A 23,751-nucleotide genomic window follows, 5' to 3' on the forward strand; every position below is an offset into this window, starting at 1 on the left:
TACATTATCGGCGAGAAATTTAAGCAGCTTACCTTGTTTGGGTAAAAAGCTCGCCAACGGAAACCGCTTTCCTCATCTGTCCATGGACAGGGCGCTCTTGAATTCTGTCTGAAAAACTTTACTGATATCTGTAAAAATAAGGTAATTCAAAATTCCTTTCGATGCAATACGTGCCGCTTAGGGTCGGGAGTTCTTTTCAATCCTTTTAGCATTGGTTTGTTCAAAAACAGCAGGTTTATTACGTTTACTTGTTTATGACGTCATCTCTATACGCTTTATGTTGACCCGGGTCCACGCAAACAAAAAAAACTTTAGAAAAGAAACAAAGAATCCTGCTCTTACCACACTTATAGACCAAGAAACACTTGGGCCAACACACTTTTCTAATTCTCGGGAAATTTGTGCATATTTACAAATTTTGAACTGTTCCCAACAAGCACCCAGACTGCGACACCCCTTACTAGACTTTTCGTTGTTATTATTAGTTTCAAAATAAACGGAACTGAAACAATGCACTCTACCCAATGTGTGAAAATTTAATTTAGTTTATCATACTTTGTATACAAAAAGTTGTAAAGGGCTTTTAATTAAGCAAAAATAATATTTTCAAAGACTTACTAATAACGGCACCTTGAAGCATTACAAATAATACCACAGGGTGCCGCAGCTCCTTTAAAAAGTAAATTTTAGAACATATCAAATAAATTTAACTGACTGTGACTTAATCTTGTTCAAACGATGTCGGGATCTTGCAGAGTGATATAGAATCCGGCGGATATCGTCGAAATTTCTGACAACCTAAAAAAAATCACAGGGTTTAGGACGTTTTACTTTAATCATAAAATTGGGCAAAATTATCGCAGTCACCATAACACTATAATCTATGGCCACAATTAAACACATACCTATTCACAACAAAACTTTTCATGGAAACTGGCCGTTTTCTCGTCGATCGGCAAGACATGTAGAAACACAAAAAAATAGGTTAGTATTTAATAATATGGGGCTGATTTGATAATGGCCCGTAATTGTTTTGTTGGTCCCCGTTCTGACCGACTCAAAATTTGCAAGATTTGGCATTCCGGCAATTCCAAGAAAAAAAACTTTTTACGGGCTGGACAAGTGTTTCAGGGCTGTTTGCATGGAAATGCGCAAGACTGCCTCCATTTGCAGAATTTTTTGTCGGACTAAACAAGCTAATTGCAGCCTAAAAACCGTGCATTCTGTTATTGACAAGTGTCCTAAACCGGCAATTTCACTTGGCCTACGGGCTTTTGGGGGAAGTGAGTGCGTGCGTGGAATTGCCAGGTTAAGGAATGCTTATCAATAGTCAGCCTGCAACAGGTAATCCCTGTTTTTGAACCAATAACTAACTTACAAGCGTAAACATATTTAACAAATCACGGGGGATTTCACTGACTTACAGCGGTGAATGTGCAGACTTACCACTGCAGAAACAACAAAGGCCTTGTGCAACAAACTTACCACCGCTGCACAACCATATCATAAGGTCTTGTGCAGCAGACTTACCACCTCCGCACAATCATAGCAAAAGGTCTTGTGCAGCAGACTTACCACCACTGCACAACCATATCATAAGGTCTTGTGCAGCAGACTTACCACCACTGCACAATCATAGCAAAAGGGGTTGTGCGCAGCAGACTTACCACCATTGCACAATCATATTATTAGGGACTTGTGCAGACTTACCACTGCACAATTTAACAGACCAAAACCAGCATTGTATTCATTGAATTTCACGGACTTACCGCCGTGCTATTTTTTTTCAGGTCAAGAATCACACTGGTTGATTTGTTGTTTATTTGCGCGCTAAAACACAACAATTTACTAAAAAGTATTTAAAGTAGGACGCCAAACCGACGGTTGAAACGTTTGGAAACAAACTTCAAAGAGACGCCAAACTGCTGTGTTTTAGGCAAAGGCAATCTAAAAGCACAGCGAAGTTTAGAAACAATCATCGGGACTCGGATTGAGCAAGAAGATATTTAGTTTTGCAACAATATTTGGCGGTGCTTTAGGCAAAAGCAACTAAAGCACCAGACTTTGGAAACAATCATCAGCGCTCAAAATGAGCAAAAAGATAATTAATTTGTGTTGAATTTGCTTTGTTAAGGTGTAATTATTATTAAGTCAAAGTAATTTTAAGTTATAAAACGTTGCGCAAACATATACTGACCACTAAACTTCCTGCACAAAGGGAGGCGAACGCGAAAGGGCAAAATGTCGGCAGCAGCGAAAGTGCAACTTAAAGTTCGATAATAACTAAGTCTAACTAAGTGATAATTAACAAAAAATCGTCGATTTCGAAGGAGGGTTTCGTGTACTCGATCGTTTCAGCTCGTACTCGGTTCAACTCATTTTTCGTAACTCGACCGCCATCATTCGTCATTTGTTTCTCATCTCGGTTATTTTGTTTGAAAGCGAAAACTTTGCTTCACGAAAAACTCGAAAACGCAATTTCCGGCGTTTCGTGTTATTCGCAAAGTTCAGGTTCACGCAAAGAACAGAGTTCGGTTTCGGACAAAAAATGGACGACAAAATTTCGCCGCCGCCGACGCGATCTCGCAATCCAGAACGGCGAGTCAACAAAAGACGGGTACTTGCGGTTAGGTAAAAAAAAACTCGCCGCCCCGGACCGCACCTGACTGCTGCTAAGCGACACAAATAAAAACACACAAAAAAAAATGGTGCAAAAAATAGAAGGCGAGGCTACCGCGCGATCTTACCGATTGCTTGAAAACTTGGCTGTTTACAGCTGATGGGCATTACACGAAAAGGCTGGTAAGCATAAAAAGTGTTCTAGCGTTAAACGTTGGATACAAGCAATACAGCAACGCGAGCGATAACTGTGGGGTAAATTTGCACAACAATACCTGCTAACAACATTCTAAGCAAGTCGCCAGTGAAAAAAAGCGAGCGCATATGACTGGAACGAGTGCTCGGGCAGGTTAAGACAACTCGTTGCGTCCCACGGGGGACGGAGTAAAGCCTACTCGGTGTTTCCACCGTGAATTTTCTGTTTCAAACATCGGTACGAAGGCGCAGTTTTACACTATTTGATTTAACTCGACCGGATCGAACTGGTTTCCGAGCGAATTCTCTTTTTCCGGCATTTTCAGGACCTAGTGGGATGGGGAGGTGGGAAAGTGAGAATGAAAATGCCAGGAAAAAGAACTTAAATCTTGCCGTTTATGGCAAATACTAAGCGAAACCTGCACAGCAATTCTTTCCTGACATACTACCTCGAAAACCAGTGTCTACGGGGACCAGTCACAGCGCTCAAAAAGAGTCAAACAAAAACCCTAGAGCTAATAATAATTGGGGAAACAAGAAGCTACAACGATGTTGTTTAAGGACGGCGCCTGTCACGCGCAAGAGGACCTAACTAAAATCGTAGACACCATCCTTTACATAGAGACGTGAACCCAGGAGCGCAAAAACATTTTTTTAACTAAGGGCAAACAGAAGGCGGTAAGCTAGCACGCAAAACCTTACGTTTTATGGGCACCACACTCAACTATTCGACCTTGCGTTGACCTTGGAGATCGCCCGGCACCCACTGTAGGTTTAAATGTGTGTCTAAATGCCACCCCTATTTATTGAAAGGGTGCCACGCTAAGGGATGTCCTAACTATGGAGACCGGCTGGCAAATGGCACCCAGCTTGTTGCACCGTCTCAAGTAAACCAAAGTCCCCTGCCACGACCTTGGTTTACCGTCGACGGTTATCTGAAAAGCAAGGTGCGAGGTTAGATTTAGGCCTAGAACCCCACAGTCAAACGCCGGCGCGCGGGGTAGCCTCTATATGTATACAGAACTTTTTAGTTGGCTTGATGTCGACGTCTCGTCGATGTCTTCCGTCGGACGAAGAGCGGCGAAGTCTTTGCAGTCGGGCGTTCGTCTTATCCTCGCTTTTCTTTTATCCGTAAACCGAAAAGTGTAATAAGTAATCCGTAATCCGTGCTTTGCGTTCCATGTTCCGCTTTTGTCCATCCATGAAGATTCCATCTTTATCCCGTCGTCTACCAGCCAGTTCCCCGAAACGCCGCCGAAGACAAATCAGCATAAAAATCTGAGAACAAAGAACATGCGCTTTCAGTTTCTGGAGACAAACCGAAATTACACGCGCTTTTAAAAGTCTTAAAAAAAAAATAAAGCGAAATAATAACAATAAAGACTTCTATATGCCCACCTTATGTCACTGAATGCCTTCGCTTTTGAGTTTGCTTATAATAAAAGTTTTTTTTTCTTTGGCTTGATATTCGTTTCTGTGCACAAATAGAATTAGTGTTAATGCATTAAGAAATAACTTCACTTATATAAGTGGAATATTAACTAACCTTGTTTTGCGTAAAGCGGGTCATTTTTGGCAAGCGAATTTAGGATCCGGCCGACCGACGACTTGCGCCGACTCGTAACATTGATGTAGTAGGTTCAAAGTTGTTATTGTTTATTCCTAATTGTTCGATGTCATTGTTCTAGGCTGCTGATGCTTCTCTTGGGACTGCTCAATGTAGAAAAAAAATTATTGTTAAAGTTTATAGTTTTAAAAAAAAATAAACGCAATTTTGTTTATACGTAAATAATGAATATATTTCACTTGATGATAAGAGCATCCTGAAATCTGTTTTAAATCCTAATCTTAATTACAGGATGTGCATTTTATTATTTGATATATGCCAAATTCTTTTATTGAAAACCACTAAATTGAAATAATTAATTATAAACTCATTAAACACACCGCTGTCTTCTACAATGAATGTGGTTTCGGCGATTCCATCTTCTGTCTACAGACTGACTTCCCCGAATGCCGCCGAAGACAAGTCAGCTCTAAAATCTAAGAAAGGGAAATTCATCAAAAACCAATTGTCCCAACTAGATAAAGTAATATTTCTTCTCTTTAAAATAATTTAAATAATAAAACGTGAATAAAAGAAAAGCAAAACACTATTACTTACCATTATTGCGAAATGCCTTCGTAGTTCATTGTGTTTCTTTTTTTTCGTTAGCGTTGCTCCATGAGACTGTTATTCCTATAAAAGCGCTCGTTAGGTTAAATACCGAAAAATTGAACAAAAGTCTAAACAAATGCATCACTTTGCCTTTTTAGATATTACCACTCACATTTATTTCGAATGAAGCGCGGCTTTTCTGGCGACAAATTAGAAGTACAGCTTCTGTATCACACGCTTCATCTCGGGATGGATGACGTAATTCAGTTGCGAGTCAAAAAATGTTTTCGAACAGTCCATGAGCTTTAAGAGCATATCGTTCCAAAGTGAAGAGTTTTTCAAAGGTTCTTTAAGCTGCAGTTCTACATAATACTGATTGACCAAATTAACGAACATAGGTGACCAATTGCTAGAAATCACCCAAAAAACGAACATAGGTGACCAATTGCTAGATATCACCCTAAAAACGAACACGGGTGACCAATTGCTAGATATCACCCAAAAAATGAACATGGGTGACCAATTGCTAGATATCATCCTGAAAAATAATTATGGGTGACCAATTGCTAGATACCACCAAAAAAACGAACATGGGTGACCAATTGCTAGATGTCACTCTTAAAAACGAACATGGGTGACCAATTACTATATATCATCCTAAAAAACGAACATGGGTGACCAATTGTTATATATCACCCTAAAAACGAACATGGGTGACCAATTGCTAGATATCACCCTAAAAATGAATTATGGGTGACCAATTGCTAGATATCACCAAAAACAAAAAAGAACAATCGAACATGGGTGACCAATTGCTAGATATCACCCTAAAAACGAACATAGGTGACCAAATGCTAGATATCATCCTAAAAAAACAATTATGGGAGACAAATTGCTAGCTACATAACACCCTAAAAATGAATTATGGGTGACCAATTGCTAGATTTCACCCTAAAAAACGAACATAGGTGACCAATTGCTAGATATCACACTAAAAATGAATTATGGGTGACCAATTGCTAGATACCACAAAACAAATCGAACATGGGTGACCAATTGCTAGATATCACCATAAAAAACGAACATGGGTGATCAATTGCTAGATTTCACCCTAAAAAACGAACATAGGTGACCAATTGCTAGATATCACCAAAAAACGAACATAGGTGACCAATTGCTATATATCACGCTAAAAATGAATTATGGGTAACCAATTGCTAGATATCACCGTAAAAATGAATTATGGATGACCAATTGCTAGATATCACCAAAAAAACGAACATAGGTGACAAATTGCTATATATCAGCCTAAAAATGAATTATGGGTGACCAATTGCTAGATATCTCCCAAAAAAGGAACATGGGTGACCAATTGCTAGATATCACCATAAAAAACGAACATGGGTGATCAATTGCTAGATTTCACCCTAAAAAACGAACATAGGTGACCAATTGCTAGATATCACCAAAAAACGAACATAGGTGTCCAATTGCTATATATCACGCTAAAAATGAATTATGGGTAACCAATTGCTAGATATCACCGTAAAAATGAATTATGGATGACCAATTGCTAGATATCACCAAAAAAACGAACATAGGTGACCAATTGCTATATATCACCCTAAAAATGAATTATGGGTGACCAATTGCTAGATATCTCCCAAAAAAGGAACATGGGTGACCAATTGCTAGATATCACCCTAAAAATGAATTGTGGGTGACCAATTGCTAGATATCACCAAAAAACGAACATAGGTGACCAATTGCTAGACATCACCCTAAATATGAATTATGGGTAACCAATTGCTAGATGTCACCAAAAAAAAGGGAACATGGGTAACCAATTGCTAGATATCACCCTAAAAAACGAACATAGGTGACCAATTGCTAGATATCACCCTAAAAACGAACACGGGTGACCAATTGCTAGATATCACCCTAAAAACGAACACGGGTGACCAATTGCTAGATATCACCCAAAAAATGAACATGAGTGACCAATTGCTAGATATCATCCTGAAAAATAATTATGGGTGACCAATTGCTAGATACCACCAAAAAAACGAACATAGGTGACCAATTGTTATATATCACCCTAAAAACGAACATGGGTGACCAATTGCTAGATATCACCCTAAAAATGAATTATGGGTGACCAATTGCTAGATATCACCAAAAACAAAAAAGAACAATCGAACATGGGTGACCAATTGCTAGATATCACCCTAAAAACGAACATAGGTGACCAAATGCTAGATATCATCCTAAAAAAACAATTATGGGAGACAAATTGCTAGCTACATAACACCCTAAAAATGAATTATGGGTGACCAATTGCTAGATTTCACCCTAAAAAACGAACATAGGTGACCAATTGCTAGATATCACACTAAAAATGAATTATGGGTGACCAATTGCTAGATACCACAAAACAAAGCGAACATGGGTGACCAATTGCTAGATATCACCATAAAAAACGAACATGGGTGATCAATTGCTAGATTTCACCCTAAAAAACGAACATAGGTGACCAATTGTTAGATATCACAAAAAAACGAACATAGGTGACCAATTGCTATATATCACCCTAAAAATGAATTATGGGTAACCAATTGCTAGATATCACCGTAAAAATGAATTATGGATGACCAATTGCTAGATATCACCAAAAAAACGAACATAGGTGACCAATTGCTATATATCACCCTAAAAATGAATTATGGGTGACCAATTGCTAGATATCTCCCAAAAAAGGAACATGGGTGACCAATTGCTAGATATCACCCTAAAAATGAATTGTGGGTGACCAATTGCTAGATATCACCAAAAAACGAACATAGGTGACCAATTGCTAGATATCACCCTAAAAATGAATTATGGGTAACCAATTGCTAGATGTCACCAAAAAAAAGGGAACATGGGTAACCAATTGCTAGATATCACCCTAAAAAACGAACATAGGTGACCAATTGCTAGATATCACCCTAAAAACGAACACGGGTGACCAATTGCTAGATATCACCCAAAAAAACGAACATAGGTGACCCATTGCTAGATATCACCCTAAAAATGAACACGGGTGACCAATTGCTAGATATCACCCTAAAAGACGAACATGGGTGACCCATTGCTAGATATCACCCTAAAAAACGAACATAGGTGACCAATTGCTAGATATCACCCTAAAAGCGAACACGTGTGACCAATTGCTAGATATCACCCTAAAAAACGAACATAGGTGACCAATTGCTAGATATCACCCTAAAAATGAATTATGGGTGACCAATTGCTAGATATCAACTAAAAACAAAAACGAACATGGGTGACCAATTGCTAGATATCACCCTAAAAAACGAACATAGGTGACCAATTGCTAGATATCATCCTAAAAAAAACAATTATGGGTGACCAATTGCTAGCTAGATATCACCCTAAAAATGAATTATGGGTGAACAATTGCTAGATTTCACCCTAAAAAAACGAACATAGGTGACCAATTGCTAGATATCACCCTAAAAATGAATTATGGGTGACCAATTGCTAGATATCACCAAAATAAACGAACATCGGTGACCAATTGCTAGATATCACCCTAAAAATGAATTACGGGTGACCAATAGCTAGATATCACCAAAAAATGAACATAGGCGACCAATTGCTAGATATCACCCTAAAAATGAATTATGGGTAACCAATTGCTAGATATCACCCTAAAAAACGAACATTTGTGACAAATTGCTAGATATCACCCTAAAAAACCAACATGGGTGACCAATTGCTAGATATCAACCTAAAAAACGAACATGGGGGACCAATTGCTAGATATCACAAAAAGCGAACATGGGTGACCAATTGCTAGATATCACCGTAAAAACTATTTCTGGCGACCTGTTGCTAGATACCACCAAAAAAGCGAACATGGGTGACCAATTGCTAGATATCACCCTAAAAATTAATTATGGGTGAACAATTGCTAGATATCACTAAAAACAAAAACGAACATAGGTGACCAATTGCTAGATATCACCCAAAAACGAACATGGGTGACTAATTGCTAGATTTCACCCTAAAAAACGAATATAGGTGACCAATTGCTAGATATCACCCTAAAAACGAACACGGGTGACCAATTGCTAAATATCACCCTAAAAAACCAACATAGGTGACCCATTGCTAGATATCACCCTAAAAACGAACACGGGTGACCAATTGCTAGATGTCACCCTAAAAAACGAACACAGGTGACCCATTGCTAGATATCACCCTAAAAACGAACATAGGTGACCAATTGCTAGATATCACCCTAATAACCAACATAGGTGACCAATTGCTAGATATCACCCAAAAAACGAACATGGGTGATCAATTGCTAGTTATCACCCTAAAAAAACGAACATAGGTGACCAATTGCTAGATATCACCCTAAAAATGAATTATGGGTAACCAATTGCTAGATGTCAAACAAAAGAAAAACGAACATGGGTGACCCATTGCTAGATATCAAGATATCACCCTAATAACCAACATAGGTGACCAATTGCTAGATATCACCCAAAAAACGAACATGGGTGACCAATTGCTAGATATCACCAAAAAAACGAACATGGGTGACCAATTGCTAGATATCACCCTAAAAAACGAACATAGGTGACCAATTGCTAGATATCACCCTAAAAACGAACACGGGTGACCAATTGCTAGATATCACCCTGAAAATCGAACATAGGTGACCCATTGCTAGATATCACCCTAAAAACGAACACGGGTGACCAATTGCTAGATGTCACCCTAAAAAACGAACACAGGTGACCCATTGCTAGATATCTCCCTAATAACCAACATAGGTGACCAATTGCTAGATATCACCCTAATAACGAACATAGGTGACCAATTGCTAGATATCTCCCTAATAACCAACATAGGTGACCAATTGCTAGATATCACCCTAAAAACGAACATGGGTGATCAATTGCTAGTTATCACCCTAAAAAAACGAACATAGGTGACCAATTGCTAGATATCACCCTAAAAACGAACACGGGTGACCAATTGCTAGATGTCACCCTAAAAACGAACATGGGTGACCAATTGCTAGATATCACCCTGAAAATCGAACATAGGTGACCAATTGCTAGATATCACCCTAATAACGAACATAGGTGACCAATTGCTAGATATCTCCCTAATAACCAACATAGGTGACCAATTGCTAGATATCACCATAAAAACGAACATGGGTGATCAATTGCTAGTTATCACCCTAAAAAAACGAACATAGGTGACCAATTGCTAGATATCACCCTAAAAACGAACACGGGTGACCAATTGCTAGATGTCACCCTAAAAACGAACATGGGTGACCAATTGCTAGATATCACCCTGAAAATCGAACATAGGTGACCAATTGCTAGATATCACCCTAATAACGAACATAGGTGACCAATTGCTAGATATCTCCCTAATAACCAACATAGGTGACCAATTGCTAGATATCACCCTAAAAACGAACATGGGTGATCAATTGCTAGATATCACCCTAAAAACGAACACGGGTGACCAATTGCTAGATATCACCCTAAAAACGAACATGGGTGACCAATTGCTAGATATCACCCTGAAAATCGAACATAGGTGACCCATTGCTAGATATCACCCTAAAAACGAACACGGGTGACCAATTGCTAGATGTCACCCTAAAAAACGAACACAGGTGACCCATTGCTAGATATCTCCCTAATAACCAACATAGGTGACCAATTGCTAGATATCACGCTAAAAACGAACATAGGTGACCAATTGCTAGATATCTCCCTAATAACCAACATAGGTGACCAATTGCTAGATATCACCCTAAAAACGAACATGGGTGATCAATTGCTAGTTATCACCCTAAAAAAACGAACATAGGTGACCAATTGCTAGATATCACCCTAAAAACCGAACATAGGTGACCAATTGCTAGATATCACCCTAAAAACGAACATGGGTGATCAATTGCTAGTTATCACCCTAAAAAAACGAACATAGGTGACCAATTGCTAGATATCACCCTAAAAAAAGAACATAGGTGACCCATTGCTAGATATCACCCTAAAAATGAATTATGGGTGACCAATTGCTAGATATCACTAAAAACAAAAACGAACATGGGTGACCAATTGCTAGATATCACCCTAAAAAACGAACATAGGTGACCAATTGCTAGATATCATCCTAAAAAACAATTATGGGTGACAAATTGCTAGATATCACCCTAAAAAACGAACATGGGTGATCAATTGCTAGATATCACCCTAAAAACAATTACGGGCGACCTATTGCTAGATATCTATTTGCTAGAATTAAGCTAAATACTTTTCTATTCCGCCTCAACTGCCATGTAGTATCAAGAGGACGATTTTTTTGTAAATCACGTACGCGTACTGAATACTGCATCTAAACGCGGTATTGAACTACGATAAGACTGGGACTTTTGATGCGTATCACAAAACAAAATACAATCACGTGTCCCATTCACACAGTGGGGTCAGTCTACATGCCACCCGGAATTTTTTTTCTCGAAGACCCAATAACCACCCATGGTGAGTCCCTACCCAGCCCTTGACCCCACAAACGCACGAGACCACATCACAAACAACTCAAAAATCTCATACGCACCAAAAAAGACTGAATAACTTGCATCTCCAATTAACTGAACTGCTCTTAGCGTACGTGATTACAGCGAAAATCGTCTTCTATCAAATACATTGGAAGTCGATAACAGTTAGCCTGAAATAACTATCGCTAAATCTGTCTTAGGCTTTTGAAATATTCTGCTTTATATTTCGTTTTCTTGAACTGCAAATAGCGCACTTGTAAGCGATTCACTTTAAAAAAAAATCTTCAAACTTTTTTCGAAAATGTTTCTGTAAATTTAAAGCTTGTTACTAAATGCTTTATTAATACTTCGCCTTATAATAACCTGCCTCTAATCCATAATAACCTCGCTCCTCACAGCTCAACCTCTTGTTCAAGTGTCAAACTTTTCTGGCAAACAAACCATACTTTTCAACAAGGCTGCGCGCGCAACATTCTAGAACACATAATCAGGAATTTCGCGCGGCGCGTAATTTCTTAATTGGATTGCGCCAGTTTTAAGTAAGCAGTAGAAAATAGTGCTGGAATTTTCCATGGTTTACTCTGCAAAAAAATCCGTCAAACTTATCCCTTATAACATCTTTTCAACAAAGAAAAATTAGTTTGGGTTGCACAGTATTTTTGACGGTTAAGTTATTTTAGTTTGCGAACTAATTTAGCATTTAAAGATCGACTTATTGCTGAATAAACAAACGGCGGAAGAATTACCGGTTAACCGCCTACACGATCATGTGATCAGATTGGGCAATTTGATTGGTTGGTTGACTTATGTAATATATTGCCCCTTTCTTTGCCAGAAACAGCTAAAAATGTCAGAAAAGCAATTGTCGTCCCTCCGCAACAAAAAGTTTCCTACACGGAAAAAAATATTTTTTTAACGGTAGTCGATGTTGGATAAATGTTTTGTCGTCCTTAGTGGCATTTTAATGGAGGTAAATGTAATTAGATATTTATTTTACGATAGAGAAGACTTTCTTGTTGGGATTTAATGAAATACGCAGCTGATGTAATTTGTACATACAACGTGATCCTGCTAACTTTCAGAATATTGCTAGTGGGCGCTAGTAACTTAAGCATTTGCGGTCAAACTATTACTGTTGAACAAATACGACTTTGAACGCACTTACAGTAAAAGTAGAATTTCACTCTGTAAGCAAATCCAGATTCTCATGTAAATAAATTATTTTACACAATTTATTGAAACAAACTTAAAAAAAGTGAAACGAATATTTTATAAAAAGTTAACTAGAAAACGAAAAGTAAGATTAAATTTGAAATAATGTTCAACACGAATTCCAGTAAAAACTGTTATTTAAAGACGCTTTCAGAAAATACGATCGTTTGTAAATGTGCAAAAATTTGGCAAGAGAACCGATGTGCCGAAAAGCAGCCCGAGAGAGTTATAGTAGAGGTAAAATAAAAGCTTTCGAAAGCTATAAAGTAGGAATATGCAAAAACATCGGATCGAAGCTGATACCCGATGCAAAGTGATAATATCGGTATTTAAATTTATTATTACAATTATGACGTATTTTGTTTTTTCGCCAAACTATCGGGTATCGTTATAATAACAAGCTTCGGACTTTGTTATTACCTACTGTCAACTAGGGTTAACCAAACGTTAGTTTGTAGCAGAAAATCAGCTAAAAAGCAAAAAACAAAATACTAGGGCTGTTTGTCAAGAAAAGGTACAAACAAACACAGGAAAAAATAGCTTGTTCATGGCTGGTTTACATGTTACAAAAAGCGAACACTTAGTTGTATCAGCCACCCTAGTACACACTGTCAACGAAATAATATATAATGGAGAAACGAAACGAATGGACTTGATTTTGTTAAAGTTAGCCCCTTACAACGTTAAATTCTACATAATGGTTGCATTTCAGTAGTTGGGCTGCGGCTTTGTAATATTGACAAAATAAGGGCATATACGTCAACACAGCGGTTGTAAACGAATTCGGGCGAATATTCGTGTTTGGGATATGACGACATAGGAAAGTATATCGAAAATAGATGGCACGACAAAATGGTTGGGGCTACCTTCCACAGAAGAGCGTGTTTGTTAATGTTGTGCACAAAACAAGTTCACATTCGTGTGAAAAAAACGAACAATTATAAAAACAGGCTCATATAGGTGAATTTCTTCGCCAATGGTAACTTGTAATCCATCCACGATTATAACCGCCACAGTTTTATTGTTTCAGTGTCGCAGGGGATATTTTTTAATTTCCGTATTAAAGTATACGCTGCAGAAAACGCAGAGAAATATGGACACGTGTAATGGCGTCTTTATAGTTTCACGGCAAAACATAGAAACATACACAAAAAGTAAAAGCTAGGAGGCCAGATCCGCCATTTTCTTCTCCAAAGGGTGACGCAGTAAAATGAATATCAAAGGATATACAGAGGTATGAAGCAGTTTGTGAACGTTTTAAATAAGTATCACTGGTAAACACCGAAATGAAAACGCTAGATCCAACGTTTATTTGTCAAAGGGTAGAGTGCTAAAAGGAATAATTATTTTTTCGAAAGGTTCACCTAATACTTCCTACATCTGTATGTGCTTTGGTATTTATTCTACGTTTTTAACCTCCAGCCACTATGCTTCAAAGTGCGTGAAAATGTGGCTTCCCCGCATTAAGCAGTTCAACGGGAAAAAACGAAACGGCAAAAAACGCAAAAAATAATGGCGGCAGGTCAACCGGCTTTGCAAGCAAAATGTCGCTTTAGTCCACTGATGGTTCTCAACCTTTTCTGGCCTCGTACAACATTGTTTTTTTATTGCCGCTGCGTATAACACGTTTTTTTTTTTGAAAAAAAAACTATTAAAATAACTTACTTATATTTATTTATGGCCAAAAATATTAATTGAAAGTTGAAACGACTTGTTTCCGGCGCCTGGGTAAGATTTTTGATAATAAATTGATAAACTTTAAATAGCCGCGATTATATTTAATGTTAATTTTTTTTAACTTAGCATTAGGCCACAAATCTGCTCACGTTCCACTTAAAAAGCTTTTGCTTACATCTAGTGGTACACGTATCATAGGTTGAGAACCACTGCTTAAGCTCAAAAAAACGAAATGCCGAAAATATAATAGGGTAATCAGGTGGAACTATATAAAAACTAATTTCTACTTTGACGTGATTAAGCACGGTTGTGCGAAAGCTTGTCGAAAATCAATACAAACTGTCTTTATATAGTGCCACCTGAATGCCCTAGTAAGATTAGGCAAACACGGCCATTTACAACGAAAATATACAGTCCTTCATCAGCCATCCATCCTCTTTCAAACCGCGGGGCGTACGGCTCCACGCGTTTAAACTCCAACGTTTTTTGCAGTGCCCGAATGCAGGCTACACCCTCAGGATCTCTAGCGTGTTGTTGTAGCAGATTGAGATCCAGTCGGGCTGGGCGGCGGCCCACTGTATCTGGTTGATTTCGCCGTCGGCCGTGTAGGCCAGGATCGGGTCTTCGATGGCGCGAGGCATCTGCTGAATGTCCCAGATCAGCGCCTGATGGTCGTCGCCTGGGATAAGCATAAAAAAGTCGTTGTAATCTTGGATATCTCATAAAAATGAGTTTTTTTATTGTGTGGAAGCAAATATTTAATGCACTATAACTGGAAGTATTTAATCTCAGGTGGTATCTGCTTATCCGAAAATCCAGGAGCTTATATAAAGGTTCATACTTTCTGAGTGACATTAGGCTTTCTGCTCTTGTAAAAACAGGTTACTTTTTTGTTAAACGTGCGCAATGCGCATACAAGCTTTTATCTAGAATTTTAAACGAAAACGAGCAGAAACGCCATGCCAAGTAGTGGTAAGACCAGGGTTATCCAACGTTGTGCCGCGGCACATTAGTGTATCTTATGCACCCAAACCTGTGAGACTTCAATAAACACTATCCATCAGTGTTGTAATGAGTTGACTTAAGTCACTGTTTTTAAATGACTTGACTCAAGTCTTTTGGGCAAAACGACTTGACTTGACTTAAGTCTTTTGGATAAATCACTTGGGTGGAAATGAAATGTTTTTTTAGGCCTATTTGTCCTATATTTTGCACATAAAACAATTTGTTGCTATATGTTGCGTTTTTCCTCTTTTTAGTTCAGTTATTGCTTACGTGTTTAACAATTCTAAACGTTTAACGTTTTTTTATGACGTAACTTGAAGTGGGCTTGCTCTACTTATGCCTTGACTTACGCAACTGATGACTTTTACTGGGACTTGACCTGGTATTTATTCAAAAAGACTTAGGACTTGACTAAACGAGTGGCACTAATCGATTTTTTACCTTTTTCTGGACAGGCGCCAGGAAATAGTTGTATATTAATGTTTCCCAGATAAACAGGTTGAATACCCCCTTTAGCTGGAAATTGTTAGTCTATTTCAATAAGCTTACATAAATTTTAAATTTTAATTTAAAAAAAAATATGTCACAAGCAAGTTGTGAAGTTTTTATCTAGAAATAATGTTTTGCTCTTTTTTAGTTTATATATCTTGTTGACTGACCGCAGTAGTAAAAGCAAAGGTTTTATTGAAACAGGGGCAATATTTAAAAGCATTTTTTTAACCAAACGCAGCGTTTCGGAATAAATGCCGAACAATCCATCTATAATTCAATTGTAATCTTGTTTGGATTTTGTGGCACATTCGGTTAATCGAATGAGCTCATTTAAATATAAAGGATTTTTTATTGTTTTGTGTATTTTTGCACTTTGTCCGATACGATAGAAATCGGAATCTGCAATTGTGCGCAAAGCAAACGTCACTGCGCAAATGATCTGGTTGTGTTGTGCAATTGCACAATTACGTATTCCTGCAACTACTATTCTACGTGTAATGCGTCTCAGGTCAAACGTTTTCTCATGATTCATACTACTTGACGCCATGATACGACGGTCAAATGTAGGTTAACCTAAAGCTTACCTGCTGTGCATACATGGCAAGAAGAGTGAGGAGCCCAGGCTATTCCGTTCACGCAAGCTCTGTGGTTGTTGAGTCGAGCAACTGGCGTGCAAGGCACACGCACGTCGAGAATAATCACCTAAAACCATATTTTTTAATAAAAAATGCGATTGCTAGTCAGTTTGTGCAACTGCGATGTATCTTAAGACAAAAAAAAGACGGAAAATCTTTATTACTACCAGCTTTTTTTGTCATTGGGACGTTTTCATGACATTTGGCTTTAATAATAATTAGATAGGAAATTAACACCCAATTTGTCAAAAACTTGACACCGACTTATGTTTTTCTAACAGTAGGCCGAGTGTTTTTTTTTCTCAAAAACCGTTTACGTTTCATAAATAGGCATACCTTGCAAAAAAGTAAATCACTTTCCCTAACCGTTGGTGGCAGCTTATAAAGGAAGCAACTCATGTTTTTAACCTAAACACAAAGAAATACCTCCATTCCATCAACGGCCATGGTTGCCAGGTAGTTTGGGTCTTGTTTGTTCCAGCAAAGACGCAGAAGGGGTTGGTGTCCCGGGTCCTGAATAAAATAAAAAAGGGTAGCAGTTAATGTATTAGGATTCTGCATGCATGTCAAGAGTTGGGAAAAAATCTCGACAAAAAAGTTTGATTGCAGCAGTATCCAAGTAACTTTTTTAATCTGCCATAATTAAAACGTTACATGAGGGTAGTGAAATAAGCTAAAAAGGGCAAACGTTCTTCAGCATGGCAACTTTCAATCTACATTAACCAGAAATTTGTATAACAAAAAATACATGAAAGCAAAACCTAAAAAATGTCTTTACCCAGCAATAAATTAAATAGCTTTAAATTAAAAAAAAAATTAAATGTAATAGCATGAGAAGCAAACCGCTTTAAACAACAATCAGTCAGCAAGGTGCAAAACTTTTAATATAAAAAAGTTTATTTACTAGGAATTAATATTAAAAGTTTTAGACCTTGCTAACTGATTGTTGTTCTTCTCAAGCTATTAAAAGCTTTTAGAACTTTTTTCATCAGCATTATGTGCTCTGTCAGAGGACAATATTCTGTAGTGGAAACACATATATATACTAAACTTTACAAATTTTTAGCACTAACCTCATATATTATTGTTGAGTGTTCCAGGTGTCTCAAATCGAACATACGCACAGAGCCATCTGCACCAACTGATGCAAACATATCCCTGCCACCACCAGCTCGACTAAAGGCAATATCATACACCTAAAATAAACATACCATGTGAATGTAGTATAGTGATAAAAATATAAAAGTGAAAGGAAATATATTGGACTAAAATTTAGTCAAACTTTATATAGATGCTGGTCACATACAAAGACTGGTCTTACTTGTTATGGGTTAACTTAAAAAATTGAATTTTACTGACTTCTATAAAACCGAAGTATCTGCTTTGTTAGTGAAAAACTAAAATATGCAACACAAATAAAATATAGACAAAGGTCGAGATAACATTTTTTCAAACTTTTCGGTAAATTTTGTTGGACTTGCAACATGCCAAGGTATAAATTTCAATAATTCATGTAAATTTTACACCAAAGTTAATTTATTTGTTTGTATGTTTTAGAAAATTACAATCAGTTTACTCCTTACTTATGGCCCAGTTTGAATACATTTCTCAGCATACAATAATATCAGTGCACATTTTAATAACGCAGTTGAGGTTAGATGCAAAACCATATCATTGTGCCCTTGGAAAATGAAAACGATACACCAGGGCGTTGTGCACAGCTTGGGAACCTCTACTCTAGAGCTGCATAACTGTAACTTACCTCTTTGTCATGAGCTATAAGCTGGGTTTTTACATGACCAGAAACAACATTTACTCTTCCCAGGACTTGACCAGTCTCCAATCCCCAAATCGTGCAGGTGGTGTCAATGCTGCTTGTGCCTACAGTGCACAATACAAAATGATAGGCCAAAATGCAAACCAGGAATATGATTTTTTCTATTTGTTAAAGCCCATCATAAAACAGATTGCAAAAGCATTATGATAAAAAAGATAAAGGTATCAAGCTAATTAAAAATAACTGCTTAAGTTGTATATAAAGTTTTAGTGAAATGAAATAATGAAGGGGTAAATATAGTTTGAATTAGGAGAAAAGTTATATAGATATCACTAATAAAAGTTTTGTGTGCTTAAATCTGACAAATATCATAAACAGTCACTTACCAAGTAAATTGGGTTCCACTTCATTCCAGTCAAATGCTGTTAACGGAGCACAGAAATCAGAGTTCTTGTTGTTGTTGAGTAAACATTCCAATCTAGTTTCATTATCACTCACCTGAAAATTCAAATGTTGTACCTTAGCATTAAAAAAAACTCAGTTTAGGTATATAGTCACTTTGCACATAACCAATAAATGACAAAAATTGATGAGTATTAGGTAAAGTTAAAAACCGTAAAATAAGGAAACTTTTTTAATAATGTGCCATAGAGCAGTCTTCAAGATGTATACTCCGTTTAATATGTTATTAGTTTAGAGCACTCATCAATTATCTACATTTTTTATCTTATTGGAAGAAGTTTATATGTCTCTCATTCAGTGTTACCGCTATGCGGATTTTTGCTCACCTTCTTTAACACACGTGTGGAAGCAAAAAAGTAAAATCTTATTTTTTTAAATTTCCAACTGTAACTTTTGGGCACTGGGCACACTGTTTTTTTGCCCCAGAGCAACATTATGGGAACCTGCACATTTTGGTATGTAATTAAAGGAACTCTGCTCATATATATTGACCACTGGGTAGAAATCGGGTGTAGAGATTTGACAGTAAATTTAAAGGGTAATATTTTGCGATACATAAAGTCGCAAAACAGATTTTTTAATTTCTGTGAGTGATAAAAGTTAAGTAGCACCATTCACCATATCAACCTAAAAGTAATTTGAACTTACCACTCTCCATAAGCGCAAGTAATCACCACTGGTTGCAAGTAAATCTGGGTAAACCCCTTTAGCGTCGGGTATCCACATTATCTTTGTGCATGGATAAGGGTGATCGAACATACTTCTCGCACGGAATTCTGATCGCTCTTCATCAAGTCCAACGATCTAATTATAATTTGATGATAGATGGCTTAAATTGGCATCTTATCTGACATTGAGTAATGTCATAAATTGTCGAATAAGCAAAATAAATGAAATAGAAACATTCAGAGGTGTTTCTTCAAGGTTTAATTATATAAATTTCATTTTAACAGTTTTGCATTATTTTCATTTGTTTTTCTTATCATTTAAATTACTTTTTTGGTCGTTTATAGCACATAAAATGTTTATTGGCAAATTGTCCAGCACTCTAGTGCAGTGGTTCTCAACCTTTGTAGTTTACCGACTGGTAAAATTTCAAAAGAAATTTTGCGGACCGGTGGACCTTTAATAATCAAAATCAACCCAAAATAAAATTATGGCAAAAGTATGCAACTTAAAAGCAAAGAATGGTAACTTCAAGTTAATGAGCTATTTGATGCTTTTTATATCATACGTGTTATACGTGGTTCTATTTAAGTTTTTCGCATACAACTGGTCCTAATGTTTAGGACTTAAACGAGTTGTAGCCTATACTTGTAAACTGTTGGTATAACACTTGCAGCATTGTGACGTACAAAGTACGAAGTAGACCAATAACTCTATGTTATGTCACAATGCTGCACATTACAAAACTGGCAAAATTCTAAATTTGATGGACAAGCCTTCAATATTTTGCATCTCCAATTGAGATTTAAAAATTGTAATATATTTGGCGGACCGGCAGGAAAGTTGACGCGGGTCGGCGGTTGAGAACCACTGCTCTAGGGTATGCATACAACTATAAGTTATTATATATCGTTATTATTCGAAAAAAGCCTTTTACAGATGTGCTTAAGCAAGTGTTTGTGAAGAAAGCAAGATGGTTTCGGCTACTAACCTGAACTTTGTTGTTATATTCCTCAATAAAACTTCCAATTGCAAGTCGAAATTTCTTGTCATGACGAACGCTCCAGTTCATGGCATATATCGTCCACAAAGCTTCATATTTGTAGATTTCTTTGCGTTTTGGCACGCCAGCCATGTTATTATTTGTTTGCGCAAATTTTAACTAGTTTTGTAACGAAACGATGTACAGCTAGCAAAAAGCATAAATAAATTTGTAGGTTTGAAACTTCACCTTAATTCAACAAATTAAACTGTACATTCTAAAAATGCAAACTATTGAAAATTTAAAACTAAAACAAGTTTTTAAGAAGCTAATTGATTTTAAGCTAGTAATAAAACGCTAGCATTATACGGATGTTTAACGAAACGTACAACGAAATAGAAATGTGAACAACATTTTAACAAAATGATACTTAAATGCATTTAACTTATCTTACTATAATACTATTTTATTATTTTATTGCCGAAATAAAGCCAAAACAAAACAATCAAATGCAGAAGGTAGAAAACTAAAACTTGTTAGTTTAACGTTTTATCACAATACACTGTTTCGTCGCATGAGAGCAAAAAATACGCTATCCAAAAAATAATTTTTAAATCCCTTTTATTCCATCCCAACTTTTGGCAAATAATCATTTCATTTTACTATATGAACGTGACGTATTTTGGTAAGCTTTACGTTTTGCTTAAACTGGGGGTAATATGTGATTTTTTATTTGGTTTAGTAATATGACAATTGACAATAGGCTACATACACTACAGGATCGATCAGCAGTTAACATTTTATAGTTTCTTGTTAAACGTACCTCGAGATTAAACATTAAATAAAACTGCTAAACAAATACCCAAACGACAGTAATGATCACATGCGCAATGAAACTTTTGTTGGGAAAATGATGTCTTCTGTCACTTTAATCAAGGCTTATTCTTGTATAGGTATTCATTTTGCAGTTTTATAGTCTCCTGAAAAGCACTAACCCTTTAAAGTTCAAAGACAAGCTGGCTGGCCGCAAAAGGTGCAAAAAGTGAACATTTCAATGGGTAAATCGCAATATAATTTTGTCCCTCTAATTTGAATTTGACTGTTTATTTGCCTGATTTAAATTAAATCGGAGGGAATTACATTACGAAATAAATTTAATTCCAGTGGATTACAGGGCACACAAAAAACTGTGTACCAAATGTGCATAAAATTAACGTAACTCCTTCGATTAGTTTATTTTACTTAAAATAACTATGTTCTTCGCAATAGTATCGGAGCAAAGACAAATCGTTTACTATCAACAGCTCAACAAAAGAAAACCTGTCTTAAACAAAACCTATTTTTAATAAACTTACCGGTAATTTACTGTTATTTAGATCCTTTATCATGTTCCTACAAAATACGATGTCCACTTAGAACTGCAGCATTTAACATAACTAAAACTCTGTGTAAAACATAATAAACAAGCAGTGTTGTAAAGACTCAACTTAAGTGCACTTAAGTCACATTTCAAACGACTTGACTTGACCGAAATATTTTAAAACCACAATGTCATTGACCCTAAATCGTTGTATATATTACCTAAGTAACTGTGGGGCAAATATAGGACAAAAACAAAGCTACATGGTCAGCTACGTACTCTTCAGTCGGGTTTGTATCCAAAGTAAAATGCGCACTAGTCATTGGCCAAACGTCCACTATTCTATTCCAACTCTCGGTAAATCGCTGAACATGCCTTTGAATATTTTACTCAGGCGAAAACTGAACCATTCGCTAGACACCGGTGTCTTCGAGTTTTTGTGGCGTATACAGCCTCGCAGTAGAATGGTGACTTTGGGCATGCGCTGCAGAAAACGAATCACCGACTTCTCGACGGCTTCAAGACGCTTCATGTAAACGACAGGGTCAACGAGGTAAAAGTGGAGAGCCAAGTTTAAGACCAGGTATACGTTTTCGCCGTCTCCGTGGTCAATTGCGGCCAGTGTGTCTGCAATATAAGGCCGACTGGAAGGCGGACCTAAGCCGTGCAACGGCGAACCGTGTCCCTTGTAAATTACTTTCAGATTTAGGGCTTTGCTGTCGGCGGAGCGCGGCTTTTGCCAGACCACGGGGTCTTCTTTCTCCAACTCACGCATTTTTAAGGTTATGGGCAGCACCAGGTACCACTGCTTCAAAGTCCAGTCATCTATAAAGTAGAAAACCTTGTTTCGCAGGCAGTTGGACGCCTGAGTCAAGACTCTATCGTAGCGGTTCGAGCACTGCATAGATCTCCAACGGCTGTTGCTGTACAGCCCTGTGTAAGTCAAAGGCAACTCGCGCCAAACCAGATTTGGGAGTGCAGGGCGGCAGGTTTTTAAACAAACTATAAACGATTGCTCTGAAATCCTTGCACCGGATCCTTTGATTGGAGCTTTCCAGGTAATACGGGGTTCGAACAAAGACGGTTGTTTAGATCTCAACGAAGCTTTGCGATCCCACCAAACGTCTAACCACTCCAAGTCTGAGCAACCGCCAGTCTTAGGCGGGTAACAATGTCAGGACACAACCTTCTCCGGCTGCGAAAAGTTGCACGGAATCTCAGTGAAATTCCCGCAGGACGAATGAGGGTAAACAAACAGAACTGTATAGGTATGTCAGATAATAATGGATCAGAGCTGATAACCAAGCCTAGGGGTAGAATCGCTTTTCGTCCGATATTTTACGGTGGTATCAATACCGGTGCGATAGCCTAGTAAAGTAATTTAGTCCATTTATTAATGGTTCTCTATTTTAAAAGGTAGTTTTTTGTGAACGACTTATATGTTCAAGCAAAGTCGTGTTTTAAAACACTTATGTCAAAGGTTTTCAACTTTTATTAAGTCGCGGCCCTCTTACGTGGGCTCGTAACACTTGTGGCCTCGTTGCTCAAGTTTGAGGAAAATGCTTTATCGAAAGTCACGATGAAGATCTTTTAAGTCATTAAAAAAAACAATGAATTCGATTTTAACAAACTAAAATAATATACACATGTGGCTTACCCGGTGGAGTGCACGACTGAGAAACAATAACTTATAGCTAAACCAAGCTTAAATTCCAAAGAAAAATAATAAGTCATTTAGTTGACAACGCTTTTGCAACCCTGCTTTTCGGCCAAAGCATCAGTTGAAAAACTATGGTTAGGTTTCCCTTGTCTTCAACCCGACGACCGAAACGGTCCCCCAAATTTCTCCAGCGGTTTCCCAAATTTTGGAATTGCAACTTTTTGGTATTTAAATGAAGCACTTGCGGTCT

General features: G+C 37.4%; 2 protein-coding genes across 2 annotated transcripts; both read right to left on the bottom strand.

The window, feature by feature from the left end:
• Positions 1–14,492: 14,492 nt before the first annotated feature.
• Positions 14,493–20,646, bottom strand: LOC146145608 (DDB1- and CUL4-associated factor 7). Its single transcript, XM_083389696.1, has 8 exons — positions 20,491–20,646; positions 19,485–19,637; positions 18,758–18,869; positions 18,357–18,475; positions 17,668–17,790; positions 17,021–17,107; positions 16,544–16,661; positions 14,493–15,141 (listed from the first exon to the last, which is right to left on the bottom strand). Exons 1-8 carry the CDS (start codon positions 20,632–20,634, stop codon positions 14,969–14,971), a joined length of 1,029 nt encoding a protein of 342 aa, XP_083245822.1. The 5' UTR covers positions 20,635–20,646; the 3' UTR covers positions 14,493–14,968.
• Positions 20,647–22,178: 1,532 nt separating this feature from the next.
• LOC146145609 (NXPE family member 3-like) lies at positions 22,179–22,745 on the bottom strand. The gene has a single exon (XM_083390625.1). The coding sequence runs from the start codon at positions 22,743–22,745 to the stop codon at positions 22,179–22,181; it is 567 nt and encodes a 188-aa protein (XP_083246751.1).
• Positions 22,746–23,751: the final 1,006 nt, after the last annotated feature.

Source organism: Ascidiella aspersa, chromosome 5, assembly GCF_963924565.1.
Source record: "Ascidiella aspersa chromosome 5, kaAscAspe10.2, whole genome shotgun sequence".
NCBI classification, from domain to species: Eukaryota; Metazoa; Chordata; class Ascidiacea; order Phlebobranchia; family Ascidiidae; genus Ascidiella; species Ascidiella aspersa.

Excerpts from the sequence above, each read along its gene's own strand:
- LOC146145608 (XM_083389696.1), bottom strand. The coding sequence starts at position 20,634 with ATGGCTGGCGTGCCAAAACGCAAAGAAATCTACAAATATGAAGCTTTG. Across the intron at positions 17,791-18,356 it reads TTATAGCTCATGACAAAGAG|GTGTATGATATTGCCTTTAG; the intron begins GTAAGTTACAGT and ends TGTTTATTTTAG. Across the intron at positions 16,662-17,020 it reads TGGCCGTTGATGGAATGGAG|GTGATTATTCTCGACGTGCG; the intron begins GTATTTCTTTGT and ends ATATGGTTTTAG.
- LOC146145609 (XM_083390625.1), bottom strand. The coding sequence starts at position 22,745 with ATGCAGTGCTCGAACCGCTACGATAGAGTCTTGACTCAGGCGTCCAAC.